We start from the raw sequence: 19,478 nt of genomic DNA, 5'->3' as shown, positions 1-19,478 counted from the left end.
TGTATAACGTCAACACAGTGATGGGAGTTATCGGGTTCTGACAAGCTTGTGTTTATTTAACAAAATTCTTAGTTAAACCGGGCTTCGTTATAAAATCGCAAAATCGCATGTTTTGTGCAACTTTATCGTCAGATAGTTGATTTGTCTTTAACCAACTAATAAATATTCCTTTAACGCTTTTCTTGAAAGTTGATACTTCTCCACTCAAAACCGGGTGGTGAAACCCAAAAGTTTAACTTTATATTTACAACCACAAACAGGAGTTTACGCATCGCAGCCGACGCTCCAATGACAAAATAGTTTACGATCGAAGGAATGTAACATATTTAGCGTGCTAACTTTTCTTCAGCATCACAGGATACAGCTAGGGTTTTTACTTCAGGTCCCAACTTCTAAAGCGCACAGTGCACATTATGGGGGTAATTAGAAATGATTACATTGCGAGAATTGAAAAACTGTAGAATCACTTGTAGATGACATTTACCTATATGGTTAAACGGAAAAAGGAAGGATACGATCCACTGTACAAACTGAAATATTACAACGGATTCGAACAATAGATAATCCACCAAGGGAAAAATAAATATCCTCACCTCAGGGGACGAGAAATATTGTTGGTGACAAAGAAACAGAAAGAAAGTTTACATTATATGTTGCTCTAATCCTGTCTTTGTTAGCAATCTATACTCTATGAAAACATTGTCCAACACCCACTTCAGATGTATCAATAACTATTGGGAAAAGAACGGTTCATATGCTAGACATGAATTTTCCCAGACTTTGTTTCATATCCAAATACCAAAATTTAACCCTACTGAAAACATTCAAAACCCCATCCGCAATAAACACTGCAGAAAATTTTATACTAATCTGTCCAAACCACAGAAAACAACTAGGTAGATGTCTTATGCCAGTATTGAATTTTGCAGCAATCAGAATTAAAGATAATAATAATTGGTGACTATACAAAGGTGAAGTGTAGCAAACTTGTTTTCATCCCATATTTCATAATTACAAGTAAGACTCACTTGTATATTTGATTGGGGTATTTCTAGTTGAATGGAAACAAACACAAATTTAGGGTCTAAGTTTGTATCATATCTAATAAAAAGCCTTCCGACATCAGTTGGAGAATCTATGTTATCCATTCATTCATGTTGTTTGAGTGATAATTAATAAACATGCGTCTTCAGATTAAAATATACTATACCTGAGGCATGTCAACATGAACATCTTCTGATCTGTTGTTTTCATTGCGACTAGTGTCTAGCGGTGGTGTTCGAATTGTGACTATCTTTTCTCCTGTTTGAGTAAAATTGTTGTAAATTAAGTGCCAATTTCCTTAAGCCGCACCATAATTAAACCGATTTGTGGCTCTTAATAGCATTAGAAAACAGCCAAGAGCAAATTCCATTAGTGATAGTTTTCTATAATATAACTTTGTTGTATCGAGATTTTGATGACTAAAACAGTAATATTCAGATTGGCACAACCAAGCATAACAAAAATAAGATTTTTAGTTTATGTTATTCATTACATACCTCATATTATAATGAAACATATTAAAAGGTCCAAATTGTCCAATTATACAGGTTGAGATTCAAGATTTCTTGATAAAGATCACCAATTGATCATAATACATAGCATGAGATCAAATGAAAGTGAATTTATATAATAACATGCAATGTTCAATAAATTCTGTATGCATAATGCAGTGGAAGATTTTACCTTAATTATGACTAAATAAAATTGGAAAACATGTGCACATTGTAAAAAATCAAATCAAATAAACAAACCATGACATTGTGAGATTGGTGTGTGGCACAAATGCAAACTGACAATGGGTTCTTTGTATTTGATACCTCAATATCATAATACAATTCAATAAGCTTCATAATATAGTGGGAAAATAGTTCATATATTTTTCACCCAAAGCATATTTTATTTGAGATTTGAAAAAAAATTTAAATCGTGAATTTACGAATCAATGACATGCCATTGTCAAATTCCTGACAAACAATCAAATAATGCATATTGATGGGTTTCAACTTATGAGACATTCAAAGCTTTTGAAACTTATTCCATTTTGAATGGAAATTGACATACATGCCACTATTGTAACGCGTTGAGGTAATATTTGAGTGATACAATATTTTGTGAGTCTGATTATTCAAGTTTGTGCAAAATATTATAAGAATTACGATTGAGTTATTGAAAATATGATGTTATATTTGTGCAATAACCTAATTTTAAGTTGCATTGGATAAACAGACAGCTTAAAAGTCACTCGACATCTAACAGTAAATCACTATAAAGTAATTTCGGAAAATAAAATATCAGTTTTATTCTTAACTCTAGCATTCTTTCAAAATTATATGTCAGTATTACTTTTCTCAAGTCAAGACATAACATGGGTTAATAAAGCTTTATTATATTATTTTATAATAATATAGGTACATGCAAGTTTCCTAGAATTTATACTATTTATTTTGCTCAAAAATTCTACTAGTCAATCATCTATGCAAAAGGTGTGTGTCTTGTGAAAACTATGCAACCATCCAATTTAACTACTGTATATATGAGTTCCAAGCATGGAAAAACTAAACTTTGGCTCTTGGGTATGTCACTGAATGGTGTAACTGAAGTGAACAATTCAGATAACTAACTATTAATAGATAGTTTCTAGTTGAAAAGATCTTAAATGAGAACCTCATTTTTATGGATTATAGTCAACAAAAACAAAATTGACTGTATTACCATGAGAAGCATTGACGTGCAGAATTATTCAGGTTATTAAATATTTTTATTGATATTGGGAAATTATTCAAATTAAAATAACAAAACGACATCATGCTCGCATGTTATTTGCCATGTCAGTTGCCACCTGTGTCATCACACAAACCTCCACTGTCATCAAGCTCGTGGTTGCTACCTCGACTCCTGTGTCTTTTGTTAGAACGATCATGAGGAGAACGATGTCTTCGATGTTTTGATCTTTCAGATCTAAAATTTAGATGTATAAAACTATAAATGTCTGCTACAAATTGAGCCCCACAAACTAGGCCACAAATTAACCTTAGAAACCTTGACAAGGATTTTTTATGGCGCTCCAGAAGTGTGTGTACCAATATGGAGATAACTAATTTTGTTCACCTATTTTACATTGAATTGTATAAAGGGACTGAAACCTATGGGCAGGGGGATATTCACTTGGCTAATACAGATAGTCCACGAACTCGTAATATAACTAAAATAGGGAAAATCAGAATGAAATTATGGCCTAACCCTAACCTGGTACACATACTACGGGAGTACCTTATTCATTACAATAATATGTGGACTAAATCCCCAAATCACATTTTTATTTTAAATTCTCCACAAAACACACTTATGCCTATGCATATGACTTTCGCTATAGTACATAAAAAAATACTGAATTTGTTTAAATATCAAGATAATTCCGACAGTTACAAATTACAATAAACTATTACCTGTTTGTCAGCTCTGAGTAATTTGATTCATTATCAGTAGGATCCATTTTTCTTATGTTTGGATAAATCCTTCAAATACACAGCTGCTTGAATATATAATCCACAATAAATCTCAGAATAAAAATATCAGACACATCGGCAGCAAGTCGTAGTGATATCTACCAGATCCACATGTGAAACTTACAGTAGACCTGTTGTGACACCACTGCAATATTTTGCCCAGAAGATATGGATTTTCGAGTTTTCAACAGGCACCTCACCTGGAATAATTGTAATATTGGGAAACTATGTACTAAACTGAAAAACTATGCTTTTGGGTAGAAATGTAAAAACGGGATGAAATTTCATTTATGATGTGAGTATCTACTACAACCTCCAGTTAAAAGTGGATATATAATATAATACTATATTAACCTGATGATTCATATTATTACATTTACACTTTTTTGACACGGCCAAAGACAATGCTTAAAAAGTATCAGAAACCTTGCAGGTCCAACAGTAACACACATCCATTGTAAACAACTGATTACAAAATCACACTGATTATAAATGACCCATCCAGGTGGGAACTCCGCCGACAAAAGACTTGATATGGCTGGCTACTGTGACTCATCTTTTATCAATAAACGACCATGCGTAAACACGCCACATTAAAAACGATGTCCAAACTGATAGATAACGCCTGACGCAAAATAACACAAGCGTGCGACTTTTTCTTGGATGGTTAAATATTAACAACGTATGAATGGCACTCTCGAGAAGGGATAAGAAATAAGTACCCTAACGTTTACAATGAATTATAAATCGAGCATTGATAAATACGCTAGTAAACCTGTTCAAATTTGCGACCAAAAACGAACAATACCATCAGAAGATTTGAAAATCCCGGGCCATGCGGTTTTAAATAAAGCTCGTTAAATGCCAAGATTTTCACATATAAACAGGCTAATTAACCCCATCCCCGAAAAAATGTTGGAAATTTACAAGGTAGAGGAATGAATTTATCACGTTGCGTTGTTAGTGTTTTATATTCTTTTCTATTCTTATCGCAAAGTGGCAAATTGAGCAGGAGAAGCTTCTCATATTGGTAGGGTGCTTACGGGATTGAAATAACGAGCTAAAATGAGCATCCATTGGCGGCATCGTCTGAAAATCATTAAAAGTTTTGATCGCTTTTCAAAAACAATGCAATGGTTCGGCAAATAAAGTAATCTTCTAAAACGATGCGCTTGATCATCTTCGAATTAATCCGCTCGTTTCCTTCTTATACGAAATTAGGCCATCTATCGCCGACTAACAAAACACAAACAAAAGCCGCTGGGGAGTGCGAACACTGAACAATAGAATATAACTACCTTATTATTTTTATGATGCCATTCCCCGATGACACAGACAATAGACTCGCGTTACAAAATACGATTCAAATAATCCCATGGGCATTCGCTAAATCTGCGTGAAATCAATATACGGTAATTTTAATACTAACTAAAATGTGATGCGACAATGCCTCTTTCTAACAAATCATTCTAACAATCAATCACGCATTCGCTTGGTCATCTATATATGATATTCCGAAATCTCGGCTGATAATTCAGCGGTAACTTTAACTAAATGATCCATAACTTCGAAGGCAAAGAAGCATCAATTGTGCATCTAAATTAGAGTATAAAACCCAATCATTGTGCTTTAACATAAGAAATACCGGCGCCAGAATCAAATCTATCAAATATTTAGGAGTCGGCGTTATAATTTCCAATAACTGATAAAGACATAGGCAACTGGAAAAACAAATTTCAAATCCGGCTCGCTTGGACTGAATAAAGATTATGAAGCATATATTCTGATGTTATCCGAAGTGGCGTCCGTCAAAAATCATACGATCAAGAATATAAAAATGAAGTATTTTGTAAAATTTCCGCAAAATGTCATTTAATAATTGTTTTATATAAGGATGGGCAAATTTAACTTCGCAAGCAACTTTGCATACCAGAGGCCTTGACCACTTCAAAACCAATTTTCCCATATCGGCTCAAAATAAACTGATGCTGTAATACAGTAATAATATCCGCTCAACGACAATTTTACGAGATGTGACTAAAAATAAAAACACGTTTCAAAAACGCATGCTGTTACGAAAGTGAGGTCCATAGGCTGTCAGTATATAGAACGAACGACCTCAATCACTAATTGCTGCACAACGCCAAATTCGCATTCCGATTCAATGACGATATAGTTAACAGCTTTAAGAAATACCAACGGAAGTAACCTTTCGTGGTTACGCCGTTAACTGAATGTCGCTTACTATAATCCAACCGTGCTTAACTAATCATAAACTAACTATACGTTCTAAACTTGTAAAATTGCTTCACGAAAAGAAAAGTTGGCCGACGTTAACCAATTATAGTCACAATCTTTCCTGCGAGAAGTGATTTCCCAAACAGACTAATTAACACCTTTCTTCAAACCTTATTATCGCTAAATTAAATAATTTCGATTAAGCTACATTTAATTTAGTAAATTTTATATGTAGCCTCTTATCGGTGAATCCTTTTAACATGCAAGGCGACGAACGCGTACTTTTTAAACTGGGTGTTGGCTTTTATCAAATAACCAATTTACTCGAGACTTACATCCGATAACCGCGCGCAGACGCTTTCGACGACTTTCCCAGCATGAAAGCGATTACCATCTGCTGCGGCACTCGAAAAAATGATCTTTGTCCGGCACTGTTCGTTAGCGCACCTGGTGAGTATAAACAAACGGAACTATAACCATGAAATATATACAGTGATGTAAAGTGAAAAATAGCCGGACCTGTTGCCCCATCCAGCTATCAAAATTTTACACATTTTTACATATATCGAAGAATGCAGTGTCTCACAGAAAAAGAAAATTGCGTCGCAAAGAGCAGTTCCTAGTGAAAAATTATGTAATGAAATGTTTTTTTTCTTGTTGATTTCATATATATATATATATATACGTGTGTACCAGGGATTTCTCTACACATTCTTCCATCTTCTCATTATTCATTCCTTCACTGAGCCCTCAAATAAAAGTGATAGCATTGGCATTTCCAGAGACTGGCTCACACGCCAGTGTACGATTATATGTGCGTAAAAATTGTGATTTGTCCAAGTGGTATTTCCACATCTAGGTCAAAAATACAACTACTATATCACAGAACGCCGTCTGTTTATGGTCCCATACAAAGCGTTCTTAGGTTCTCGCTTTCTTAATTTTGGATAGGTTGAGCTCAATTCGTTTCACTAAACTTTGGGTCATACATGATTTTAACAATAATTCAACTATCGCCCTCAAAGTTTGGCGAAATTCCAATTTATCTCCGTCTTCAGCTCATAACCATAAAAAATATTGAAATGTATTGTTGTTCAAATACTTTTGTCGTCCGTTTAAAAACTGACTTAATACTGTTTATTCAACTTTCCGGTGGGAACAAATACCACATGTGAATACCAATTTGAATTTGAAGCCCAGCGTTATTCAATTTCAAGACCAATAGGTTTCTGCGACTGGGCAAATCCAAAGCTCTCAAAGTTGCAAGATTTCACATCATGTTCTAAATTTGTAAACACCCCCACCCCAGCCTGACAATAAAGTAGCGTAAGCAATAATATCATAAAACACCAAGCGAGTCAAAATATCCTAAAATGCCCAGATACAAATCGAATTCATTGTGCCATTAATCTTTGTATATATATATAAACCTCAAAGCGGCCGGCAGATCATCTAGTCCAGATCCGATTTCACTATAAAATTAATATATTTTCGTCAATATGACTTTTTAAATTTTTTTTCATTAGCGATGAAAAAGGTCTAGGCTACTCCAATAATTCTTAGGACAAAGTTTATGAACAACACTTTACTTCTAGCTACGTCTTCAAACTTTTGGTCGTTCGTGCGCGCCAAAATATCAGGGAAAAAAGTTACGACGCAAAAAATAACAGTAAAACTGAATTTTGTGATCGTTAACGCGTACTTTTTGCCTTTTAAAGTTTGAAAACATGTAGGTCTGAAAAACAAAGGCAACGTCAACTCTGCCTGATTTTCCCTTGAAATACCAAAAAAAAAATCACTCATGTTCGCTAAACTCGGTTTGGCAGATAATTTAACTGCAGCTTGCAAAATTGCAACAAGTAGTGTCTACCTCTATTGTCACGTAACAACGGAGGCAGACACTACGTAGCAGATAGTAAACGACATAGAAAGGTAAGATAAATTTATTGATTCATACATACAGCATTTAAAATAATAAACAATAACACATTTATATATAATAAATACAATATTATGTAAAATATTCAATCCTATATCAGTCAACAACCCCGTCTGTATACTATTTCTATGATAGCTGTATACCAGGGGTCGGCAACTCCTGGAACGCGTGCCAAAATGGCACGCGAGAGGGTTTTCCTTGGCACGCCAAGTGATTTGGAGCGCACGCACACGTATTTATCCAATTTTTGTTAACTCATCCAAAGTGTAAGAGAAAGCGAAAAAATGTCTGCACTTAACCGGGGCAAATTAGCATTACATAATGAAAAATGGAATAACATGTCATTGTACTTTTTAATAAATAGTTTGCCTGTTCACTTATTTGTATGAACAAATATTTTTGCACATGAAGTTCATTCTCTATCCCCATCGCAGCCGACATACGGAAGATCATTCGGAAACTTGTGCTCGTCTGAAAGTGTTCAAATATAGTCCCGATATTACATAGTTGAGCAAGAAAAAGCAGAAACAAGGATCTCATTAAAAGCGAGTCTTTTTTGACTGTAATAGACGTTGTCCAATAAAATTAATAAAATAAAGTTGTCTTTCATCCACTTACTATTCAAACCATGTAGCTTATAGGGAAAGAGTAGCCATATCTGCAGGTTCGACTCCCGTATTATTGGATTGACACACGTTATGAAGCGTAACCCCGATCTGGACTCCTTCAGGAGTCAAAAAGCACACAATGTATGGAATGCCAAATGTTCGTATATTGCAAAGATTCACAAAAAAATCCAAATACAGATATATATTGGAATTAGAGGTAAGAACGGGCCCAAAAATTCCAGCCCGACCCAGGCCCGTGAGTACTAAACCAGACCCGACCCCGGCCAATTAACTGGATTTGCAGGCCCGAGCCCGATATTTCATATTTTATTCACGAGTTCTTTGAATTGTCATTACAAGAGTTTAGTATAGTATGTGTCGTGCCGACCAGACCCGAACGTAATGATTGACATTTCAGGCCCGAATTTCTGGTCGGGTCGGGCTTCAGATCTTAGCTTTAATTGGAATACACCTAACCCGTTAATGCAGTTATACGTGGAATCCAAGGCAAAATCATAAGAACATAAAAAACACGGTATTCCAACACTCGGCAAAACCGGAAACACACGTCATCCAAATTAGTCGCTACAAAAGAAGGCTATACCGCTGGCGCGATAATGAAGTGACCTATTTCGTAGAATTCAGCATACTATTAAATAATATAAAGGGGTTAAATAACATTATAGTCTATAGTTACAATTCACATTTGCTACAAGCTGACTATACAAACCAGATAGAGATACATAAAAATGTTTGGCGCGTGAAGTTGCTTAATATTCGTAAACTGGCACGCTGCGTTCGAAAGGTTGCCGACCCCGCTGTATAGCCTACTATTTCAGCATGTTATAGAATAACCTTGCGATTTCCTTCAATGAAATTGGCATTGAATGCCCTCAATTTGCCAACAACTCATTTATATAAGGTGGCCCTCTACTACAATATTGTGCCGATTAATGGGCATTGTGTCAATGAAATTCATTGGATTCAGATCAACTGGGCGAAACGATATCAGAAGTAGAAGACTGAATTTGGGTAGCAGCTGCTTGATTTTGTACAAATAGAAACTCCAAAAGCTATGTGAGCCCTTTTCGTGAGTTCCGCTGAACCACATTAACATGACATAAATCTATGATCTATCTATATATATTCAAACTATACTGTTATGATGTTGCGGGTTCCATCAGATATACCATTGTTGAACGAAATAAAAATTAGCAAGATAACAAGGTCACTTTCGCTTTATTTTGCTATTGCATCAAAAAGCTTCAATTGAAATTTAACTCTTGCGATTTATTTTGTTATTTTAATAATGTTGTGCTCCGTATGTATATTTTTCCGCCTAAAGAATACCGCGGCAATAACGCAGTACAAATTGATGAGATCCCGGCAATTTTCTTTTTAGATATAATATGAGTATTGTCTGTTATAGTTGAATACTTGTATCACAACACATGAAAATATGCGCCAAACCGTTATTTAATGACCTTCTCCGTAGATAGACTGTCATTGACAGGGATCATGCTTCAAAAAACATGATATTCAACCCCATGCCATTCAAAGTAACAATACCGTATAGGTCTACCTGATTTTAGTCAAGTCCATCGCAGATTTCTAGGGTAAAATTATTTAATAATGCAACTAAACTAAAACTGTGCAGAAGACAAATTTGAGTTATTTGATTCATATATATACCTACCGAAACTTTGGAAACAATTGAAAATTGGCAAGTAGTACGCAAATCCACGAAAACGAACCAATGGTTGCCAAAGTTTTTGAGAGACCGCACAATTATTTAATTCGTCACGTATAATGTTGCCACTTCCGGATTCCCTTTTTTCGTATTAATTCTACTACCATAAAATTTTAAAGAGAATATTTCGGACCTAATTCCGTTAAGATTTTTTAATTAGCAGGATTTCTCCAGGGTCACAGCATAGCAAGTCTATCTTTAGGGGAGAAAAACTCGAAAAAGAATAAGAACACAAAAATATGCTATACAGTAAGGATGGCAAACATTTTTTTACTAAATGGGGGAAAAATAATATTTTTTTTATGATAAATAAAGAATGTGATGCGGCTCATAGCTTTAATTAATGTTTATAGTCATGAAAAACTGGCTCGTGCGTTATTTTTACAAGTCTTATTTTCTATAGGTTGTTATTGAGTATTTTTCAACTTCAAACATGGACAGACCAATCGCAGTCCTGGAACAAGTGCCTGATGTTTGAAGTTGAAAAAGTTTCAATAACAATCTATAAAATATAGACTTGTAAAAATAGTGCACGAGCCAGTTTTTCATGACTATAAACATTAATTAAAGCTATTTTTCATGACTATAAACATTAATTAAAGCTATGACCATGGTACTGTATTTTGGACAAGAGAGCTATGCTCAAATATACGGACACGTAACGCCACCCAGTGGGAATAATTTTGATGATGTCATAGCGAGAAAAAAAAGTAATAGCCTTCTGGAGAAAAATTTCATCTTCAACCACTGAAAATTTCAAAGCAATTGGTCCAGTATTCGAAAAGAAAAGCGATTTCTTCAAAACGTGTCAAAGAACAAGGACACTAAGAACAACAACAACATAATATTGAAACGATCGCTATGTCCACTACGTGTCCAAAAATAATGCGTGAAAACAAGTTCGGGGAACAGCTCAATTGTATTGACTTGAAGCAGCATTGCTACCATATATATATATATATATATATATATATATATATATATATATATATATATATATATATATATATATATATATGGGCTTTGGTGACCAGTTGTCGTACGGCAGTAATATGTATAGTATTTATGTGAAGCGGACCGTGAGTCCTTAGATCACATCTTGTATTGTCGCAGAGGTGTGTTGGCGAACCACTCACCCGCGTATTACAAAGTTGACCAAAACGCATTCCGGTGATTCAGCAAGTCACGAATTAATGCAAGAAACATACTAGCATTTCACTAATAACAATTGATATTAAAACCAGCTTTACTTTAAATCAACAACTATTTTATATGTATATATATATATATAAAACAAAATGCCATAAATTGGTTTAGTTCAAAACGTGGCTCCAATTCGTTACATTGTATTCCAAATAACGCATTCAAGTCAGGGGCGGATTAAGCCTCTTTGGTGCCCTAAGCACTGAAGACTTTGGCGCCCCCTCATGTGTAATTTAATTATAAAAACAATAAACCACATAAGTGTATTATCCATTAAAAATAAACAAAACCAACAGTAAATAAAACAACCTTTACGAACCTTTTCAGGTTTTTTAACTGTTATATATAGCCGATATATATATTGGCCGTTTACTGCCGATATTATATATATGCAAACACGCAATATCGGTTGAGCTCTAATCCTGAGGGAGTGTGACAATAAAGATTCGTGCTTCCAGTCTCAACGTGAATCGGAATGCCAAAGGATACAAGTCACAACTGTAGTTTGAAATTTTACCGGTACCTAGTAGTCTACCTCAGAGTGGTTCAAGGTTGCTAGGTTGAAGGACCGCAAAAACTTTTGACGAGGTCTCGCGGGCCGCAAGTCGGAGAAAACCCAAAAGTGATCAAAATATCGCGAGTTTACTTACTTTAAATTTATTAAACAACGAGATCTTCTAATCAGACTATTATTAGGTTGCATGGTTGGCGTTCGTTTAAAGAAGATATATAAAGCCTTCAGATATTTTAAAGTTAATTTCCGAGAATTACCGTTGTATTTTGCGCATCTCGCGTTTAATGTCGCTTCAAATTATATTCTTTCGTGACAGATATTACTTGAAATCAAACCAGACACTGCGTGATGGGCAAGGAAGTACATTTCCGCCGTGTTCTCTCATGTCACCTTTCTTGCGACACTCATTTTATTACGAATTGTTATATTGAGTAATTAAGAAACTTGCAGCGTGAGCAAGCTCAGTGACATCGTCAAATACCAACCAAGTCAGTCTAAGTTTGTTTTCTGGACCTAGCTAAAAAAACTGGATTACGCGGTGTTAAGTCGGCTCTGCGTTTCGTCACTACTGTCACATGGCCGATGCTTGTAAACAGAGGAGTGTTTTGGCACAAAGGGTTAGAAAAAGGGTTTGAATTTCGGGATCCCAACCCCAGTTGGAATATCTAAAAAAAAACGTTACTTCATTACATACAAATATACGCTAAAATTGTTTTGTGAGCCGCACGGAATGTATCAGCATGACAGAGTTTGGACCACCCTGGTCTACCTTATCAAAAAACTCCCGACTTTGTTGACCAATATATCGTTGAAATGTTTGCGGAATCGCCACATGGTGGGAAATTCTGATGACGTCATAGCTCAAAATAAAAACGAATCTCATAAAGCTAACAGAAATATTTGAAACTAATAAAAGTAATAGCCTTCTAGAAAAAAATTCCATCTTTAACTACTGAAAATTTCAAAGCATTTGGTCCAGTAATCAAAGAGAAACGCAACTTTTTAAAAACGTGTCAAAGAACAAGAACAGGAACAATAAGAACAACGACTATATTGCGGAAACTGGCTGTAATCCAATCACAATGTTTGGTTGCATTAAAAATTACTCCTATTATAGCGTTACAATCCCAGTGTAACGAAATGCCTTTACATATTATACATTATAGAAAATGTCTACATTACAAATGCAGAATGATTCCTCGTGACAGCGAAATTACAGCACAATTATTCAAACAGTCGTGGGAAGAATATTTTCCTTACAAACCGTCATTTGCAACGTTTATTATGAAAACAACCACCAGCTTTTTTACCAACTTCCTCGTTGCAAAAGATGTCAATTTCAAGATTCCTCCCTGGGTAATAAAGCCACCGCAAATTGATACAACGTTAACGATTTATGGTACAACATGTTCACCAACAATACTTCAAACGTCATTTCTTGACCATATACACGAAAAACTATCGAGACTATGTACAAGTATTTACTGACGGTTCGAAAAATCCATTTGGCGTAGGTGCTGCATATTATGTGCCTCAAGCGAAAGTAGAGCAAAAACTGAAATTACATCATAAAAACTATTAATATTCCGGGGCGAAAAAAGTTTGGGAAGCGCTAGCTTAGGGTAGGGATGGTGGGAGTAAGCCGCCAGCAATCCTCTGGTACTAAATTATCCCCTACTGCAGGGGTTCTCAAACTTTTGGTGTTGCGGAGCCCTTGAAAAGTTGACTATCATTCACGGAGCTCCAAAATAAATGTTAAAATTGTTACTTTCCGATTAATATTCCTGAGTAAGTTAAAAGTACTTTACCTAACTTAAATGCTAAAACTTTTTAATAGGGTTAATACAAGTCATATATAAATGTCAATTTCAAAAATAAATTAAATATACTAAAGCTGTAAATTTGACACTTGACAAACATATTAATAAATTGGGGGGTCGAATCTTTTCCTTTTTGACATTTTCGGAAGACTTGAAAGGCCACTAATAATGTGCGCGATTGCATTTTGTCACAATCGCCGATTGTTTTCGTCAGCATGGCGTGTTTTTAAACATCTTTACGTCGGTGTTTATTCTCCCTAAATCAAAAATTTCCTTCGGCATATATATACATGTATTGTTCTACAATGACGACGATAATTGCTTATTTGTTCTCGTGGGGAATTATGAGTTCAATGTGAAAAACATGTTACCGTATTATAGTCATCTGCGACGAAATGCTAAAAATAATAATTATTAAAGAAGTAAATCCGCAGCTCAGATTTCTTGATTGAAAAACGGCATTCTAAAATATTAAAACTTGAAATGGAAAATCACACTATAAGTTTGGTTTCAGCAGACTCACGTCAGATTAAAAACGCTTTCATAGGCATTGTAAATCACAAAATTTGATGTTTTGTTAGTTTTTTTTGGTTATTTATCGTAGTAACTGCGAAATTGAAACACAGTCAATTGTACGCATGGTGTACCTTTTTTCATTCTGAAACTACCAACGGAGCCGCATGCAATAAAATAAATTTCAATCATTCGTATTTTGCCCAGATCTTGTGATTTTTCAAACGGCGATCTTATCTTGCCTAAAAATAATCTCGAGTGCGAAAGAACACATCAAGTTTGACAAATCGCAAAAATACGACTCCAATTTATTCATAGTTGGCAGTTTATCACGTATTTTATGTTATTTTAGAATAGTATTCTTTCCTTTTAGGAATCCTAATAGTAATTTCGAATGAAACGTGAGTAAAGAAGCAGAATTAAATTATTACGACAAGACACTTTAAATACTCGCATCGGTCATGCAATGAATATTTTACGCAACAGAAATCTCGTTATCCGTTTTTTTTCAATTGCTAAATGATGTTGCGCGGAAATTTCGGATTTCAATTTTGAACCCTTTCAAGAAACCTGACTGCGCTCCAGCTCATAAATAACGTCATTTTTAATTCCGCATCTTTACCATATTTCAAGGCTAGATTATTGTCAAATTTTATAAAAGCTGTTCTTGCTTCTTTGAACAGTTACAAAATTAGCCAGTATTTTGAAAAGTAATCGAATAGCCGGCGGAGCCCTTGGGTTCCTCTCGCGGAGCCCTGGGGCTCCGTACGGAGCACTTTGAGAACCTATGTCCTACTGGATTTGAACCTGCAAATCTAAGCGGGGTAATCTTAGGTTAGAAATCAAGCGTAGTCCTAAGGCTTAGCACGATGCGCCACTCAACGCGAACGTAGTCAACTGCAGTGCACTGGCTGACATAGATACTAAACACATTAAATACGTCTATACCCTTACGCTGGATGACGAAATCTCAGGATTGTTCTTTATGGCGTACATACCTGTATCATGATCGCTTTTTACCAAGAGGTCTACTGTAGAGACAGACTCAAATTGCTTCATACAGAACTATAGAGTCTCCGCGAACTATTCGTTTACTCAAAATGACATTAATAAAATTTAAGAAGAAGCAAATACATCCGAGTTATTGAATAGCGTATTTTCAAATCACTCATTAATATTAATCTGCAAGTAACAATTTGTTTTTGTTACGTTCTTATTGTGGGGCTCCGTAAATAGCAGTCTACCTCTTCACGAGCTTCATAACACCAAATATGTGAATCAGTCGTTGTCGTCGGTATGCACTTGTCTTGAGCAGTCAATTATCGTATTTACTTTACATAGAACCGTGATTAATGCTGTTGCTGATGTTATGTCTCTGCCGTTTGGTTTGGGCGGAGAAATTACCTTTACTGTAGGCTAGGACCGCACCTAATTATTTATTTTGGATCATTAGCCCCAGTTTTTGAATTCCTATTATACAATGACTTTCATAGTTTTGAATATATACGAAAAGAACTATAACACCATAATAAACAATTTCAATTTGCTACTAACCATTAGTCGGTCGAGGAATTGCCCGTTTACGGAGGCCAAAATATCATTTCTGGAAAGACCGGACCCAAATAATTTTGAAGTTTTGTTTGCGGACCTTCGATAAAAATAGTTGAGTAGCCCTGCAGTAGGCATCGAAACAACGACCCATTGTGACTCCATTTTTAAGGACATCGCCGTCACGTTATTGTATGAAAACATTCTTGACTGCGAAAGTCAATGAGCTAAGATTTGTACGTCAATTTAGAGAATGCATTGATATAACGCTAAACACGCCGTTATTCTTTCATGGAGTGGAGGGAAGGTTACATTTTTGATGACATCCACGTGCGCGTTTACTCGAAAAACAAAACAGACAAATATATATAATGGAAATGCTGGATTCTTTGTACTAAGCTCCCGTCACTGATGTAAAAATGTGAGATCTGATATAAACGGTTCCATTACATTCAAACCCGTGTACATTTGAACCCACGTACATTTGAACCACGTACGTCTGAACCCACGACAATTGCACCTGCGTACTATTGCACTTATGGAAATTTATTTGCTTTACGGATATTTGTACATGGTTCAAATGTACGTGGGTTCAAATGTACGGTCACCGAGATAAACACCCCCGAAAATACTATGAACTAGGTATTATGCGATTAGAAAATGTATGAAGCAAATCCCAACCGTCATCTTCATTCTGCAACTTTGAGATCACGCGTTAGAAGCGTGATCGGATTGTAACGGCAACCTGGAGTAATTAAAGTAATCAGTTGAAAATATTTGATTACAACAATCAGTTAGCTTTTTTCGTCAAAAATTTGTGCGCGGGAAGCCACAAGCGACATCGCAGTCACAAATGTTCGTCGTAGGATAAGGTTTGATTTTGTGTAGAATGTATGGACAAGTTGACTGTTGGGTTATGACAGCGAGTTTGAAACAATATTCAGGTGAGCTAAATGTTCTTTAAACGTATTGTTTTCTTTGCTATTCCATTGCTTTCATTTTTCTATTGTATAAGTGGTAAATTAGAGGTTTTCGGGCCTATACGAATTGGAATTATTAACTAAATACAGAAGTCTAGATTGGTGGGTGATTCTCTTTTGTATCGAACGGGTTCCATCGTTTCCTCAAAACTGGTTGAACTTAAAAGCTATATGACAATACATAGACTTATCATATTAAGAAATTTAAACGTAATATACTGATCTACGTCACTACGTAAGCTGCATTCAACAGGACAAGATTTTCATGAATGTAATGCATAACTTTCAAAACTTTCGCAAATGTAGCGCAAAATCAATGGTTTATTAGAGATTCGCCGTAGCCTTTTCCTTTTCATATTTTATTGTGTATAGGGTGCTCCCAAAGTATTTGTACCAAGATGGCGCACAACCTGAACACAGTATGTGTACCTAGTTAGGGTTCAGGTTGTGCACCATCTTGGTACGAATACTACCGGATCGCCTTGTATAGATTGGATCTTTGTACAAAGACCCTATCAACGTTCAAAATAAGAGAATTAATAATTATCCAGTTTAAGTTAGCAATGCAGATTGCGCTGGGAATTCAATTTTTAAATCATTCCTAACCCCAAATGGATAATTAATAATATGTCATTTTAAAACGTGGCGGGAGCGTTGGCAGAAGATCCGATAGATTCAGTCCCGCTGTTCATTGAATATGCTAGCTACAGTTCTGCGACAATTTATTTATCAATATTTTAACTTTTTTTCAGATGCAAAACTATTAAAGGTTATAGATTCAAAGACACAAACCAACGAACGAGGAATTTTACAAGTAAATATCTTTTGAACATTTTATTTGACTTTGACCTATTTTATTCCTGTACACCACTGTTTTCGTTTAGAATGCTAAACAATTAGATGCAAGCGCACCGCGTCTCGGGTCTTGCGATCAAAGTCGGCATTGCCACTTATTTGATCGTGTGTTTTCCCTCGAAATTGTAAGATTTATATTTTCACAAGTTTTAATAATTGTCTTTCGAATCAAAATTCCAAAAAAGTACAACCCACGTTCACGTTTAAAAGGCTAAATAGTTCAATGCAAGCCAACATTGTTACGCTGTATATTTGATCCTGTGCATTCTATCGAAATTTAAGATTTAGATTCCGTCCATGTTTTAATAATTGTGTTTTAAAGCAGAAGTCCGAAATAGTACTATCAATATAGTACCTTGTATCAAACTGGTGTACCCTTTGCGCCCCCAAAAATTCGTTGCTCGCTTCTCTGCTGAATAGCGATCCCCAGTTTGCGATCCCCACCGTGAACAATGTGATAATTTTACAAGTTACTGATCAGAGGTAATTAGTCATATACTCCATGAAACAGTTATAAAAGTTCATTGGGTGTTTTACTTTTATTGTAATATTTGCAACTCGTGCAGTTTGAAAACTACACCTGGTATGTTATAAAATATGGAGCTGTATTTATGAAACTGAATGATTACATATACCTGTAACTGTAAGGTCGATGAAAAGCAATTTCTATGGTAATCTATAATATTTGAAATTTAATGGCAATCGCTGAATAAATTTTATTCGTCTAAATTTTCTTAGTTTTGTGTATTTAACAAAAAATCGGAGAAAAGTTTGGCTTTTATGAAATCTAATGTCGAAATTTACCCGTTACGTATTTTATTGAAACTAACGTCTATTTTTTGCTTTGCAGTGTCTCTGTCAAATAACATTAGTCTGAATTAACTACCTAATGACATAGTTGGCTCAACGAAATTTAGTTTAACTCAAATTTAGAATTGGCTTGCACAAAATCATGACATATATATTGATTTTCAGCTTTTGAAAATCAAAAACACTGCTTGAAAGTTGACAGAAGAATTTATCATTGTAGCAAAAGAAATTCGTCTTGCCAGCTTTTCATCACTGAGTGAGATGGAGGCCTATCAAGTCTGAAGAGCAAGTATGTAACCAAATCATTTGAAAGCTTTTCAATTTAGATGTCTATAGTATAGATAAATGATATATTGTATTTTTTTCGGAAAATCTACATACAAATATTACTTTCAATATATTGAGTATAAGTTTTGGTTTGTGTGTCAAATGAAATTTTCTAAAAATTACAATCTCAAAATTTCATCATAACATGATTCGCACAACTACCGTTTTATTCTGGCTGCTGAGTCGATCCAGTGAATAAGGCTAGGGCCATGTTTTAGAAATAAAAATTAAGCTTTTTTTCGTTCCCGCCCAATAGTCGAGGTACAAGAAAGCATTAAATTGATCTTATTTTTGTCAGTTTGGGCACCAATGCGCGCTCATAATTGTTTATGACAAAATCTGTTAAACCAAACCATGCTCATTTCGTAGAATCGCGGAATTAAATATTCTGTCCTACGAATTAACTGTAGCAATATCCGGTGAATAATGGCATAGTCAGTACAGCGTAGGGGCTAACTGCTGTGTTGTCCCATCTGCTGTCGTTTCGTTTAATCGTCCAAACCGAAAGGCCAATTACTATCTTGTAATGTCAGTCTATTTAAAGGTTATTAGGCCAGCATAAATAAGAGGCGTTTTACCGCAATAGGGTGTCACGTTGTGATTACGACAAACAGTGAAATTTTTTCATATTGATACTTTTAGTTCAGCACGTGTATATCTGCAGAGATACTGTAAGAATTTGAACTATGCCTCGTTAAGTGTAATTCGGTCAAAACACAACCCCAACAAAAACCATGCAAATATTAAAACTTATTGTTTAACTTGTTGTTTATCATAGGGTGCCTATATATACTAATATGTCTGACATGTCTGGAAACGTAG

At 35.2% G+C, this 19,478-nt stretch overlaps 1 protein-coding gene and 1 long non-coding RNA gene across 3 annotated transcripts in view; one reads left to right on the top strand and one right to left on the bottom strand.

Annotated features, from left to right (window-relative positions):
* LOC120325616 (vang-like protein 2) overlaps positions 1-3,816 on the bottom strand; it is a 33,472-nt gene extending 29,656 nt beyond the window's left edge. Inside the window, exons 1-3 of one of the 2 annotated variants that reach the window (XM_039391673.2) lie at positions 3,492-3,816; positions 2,903-3,003; positions 1,211-1,302 (exon numbers count right to left, since the gene is read on the bottom strand). In XM_039391673.2, coding sequence (XP_039247607.1) covers positions 1,211-1,302; positions 2,903-3,003; positions 3,492-3,538 — 240 coding nt within the window. In that variant the 5' untranslated portion in view covers positions 3,539-3,816. The remainder of the gene's footprint in view (positions 1-1,210; positions 1,303-2,902; positions 3,004-3,491) is intronic. The other variant, XM_039391674.2, reaches the window with a different exon arrangement.
* Positions 3,817-16,527: 12,711 nt separating this feature from the next.
* Positions 16,528-18,619, top strand: LOC144422004 (uncharacterized). Its single transcript, XR_013475089.1, has 3 exons — positions 16,528-16,628; positions 17,417-17,478; positions 18,495-18,619. It is a non-coding gene; the product is annotated as an uncharacterized LOC144422004 (long non-coding RNA).
* The last annotated feature ends 859 nt before the right edge of the window (positions 18,620-19,478 follow it).

Source organism: Styela clava, chromosome 4, assembly GCF_964204865.1.
Source record: "Styela clava chromosome 4, kaStyClav1.hap1.2, whole genome shotgun sequence".
Lineage (NCBI taxonomy): Eukaryota > Metazoa > Chordata > Ascidiacea > Stolidobranchia > Styelidae > Styela > Styela clava.
Note: the sequence above shows the minus strand (reverse complement) of the source record. Positions and strands in the feature narration are given on the sequence as shown.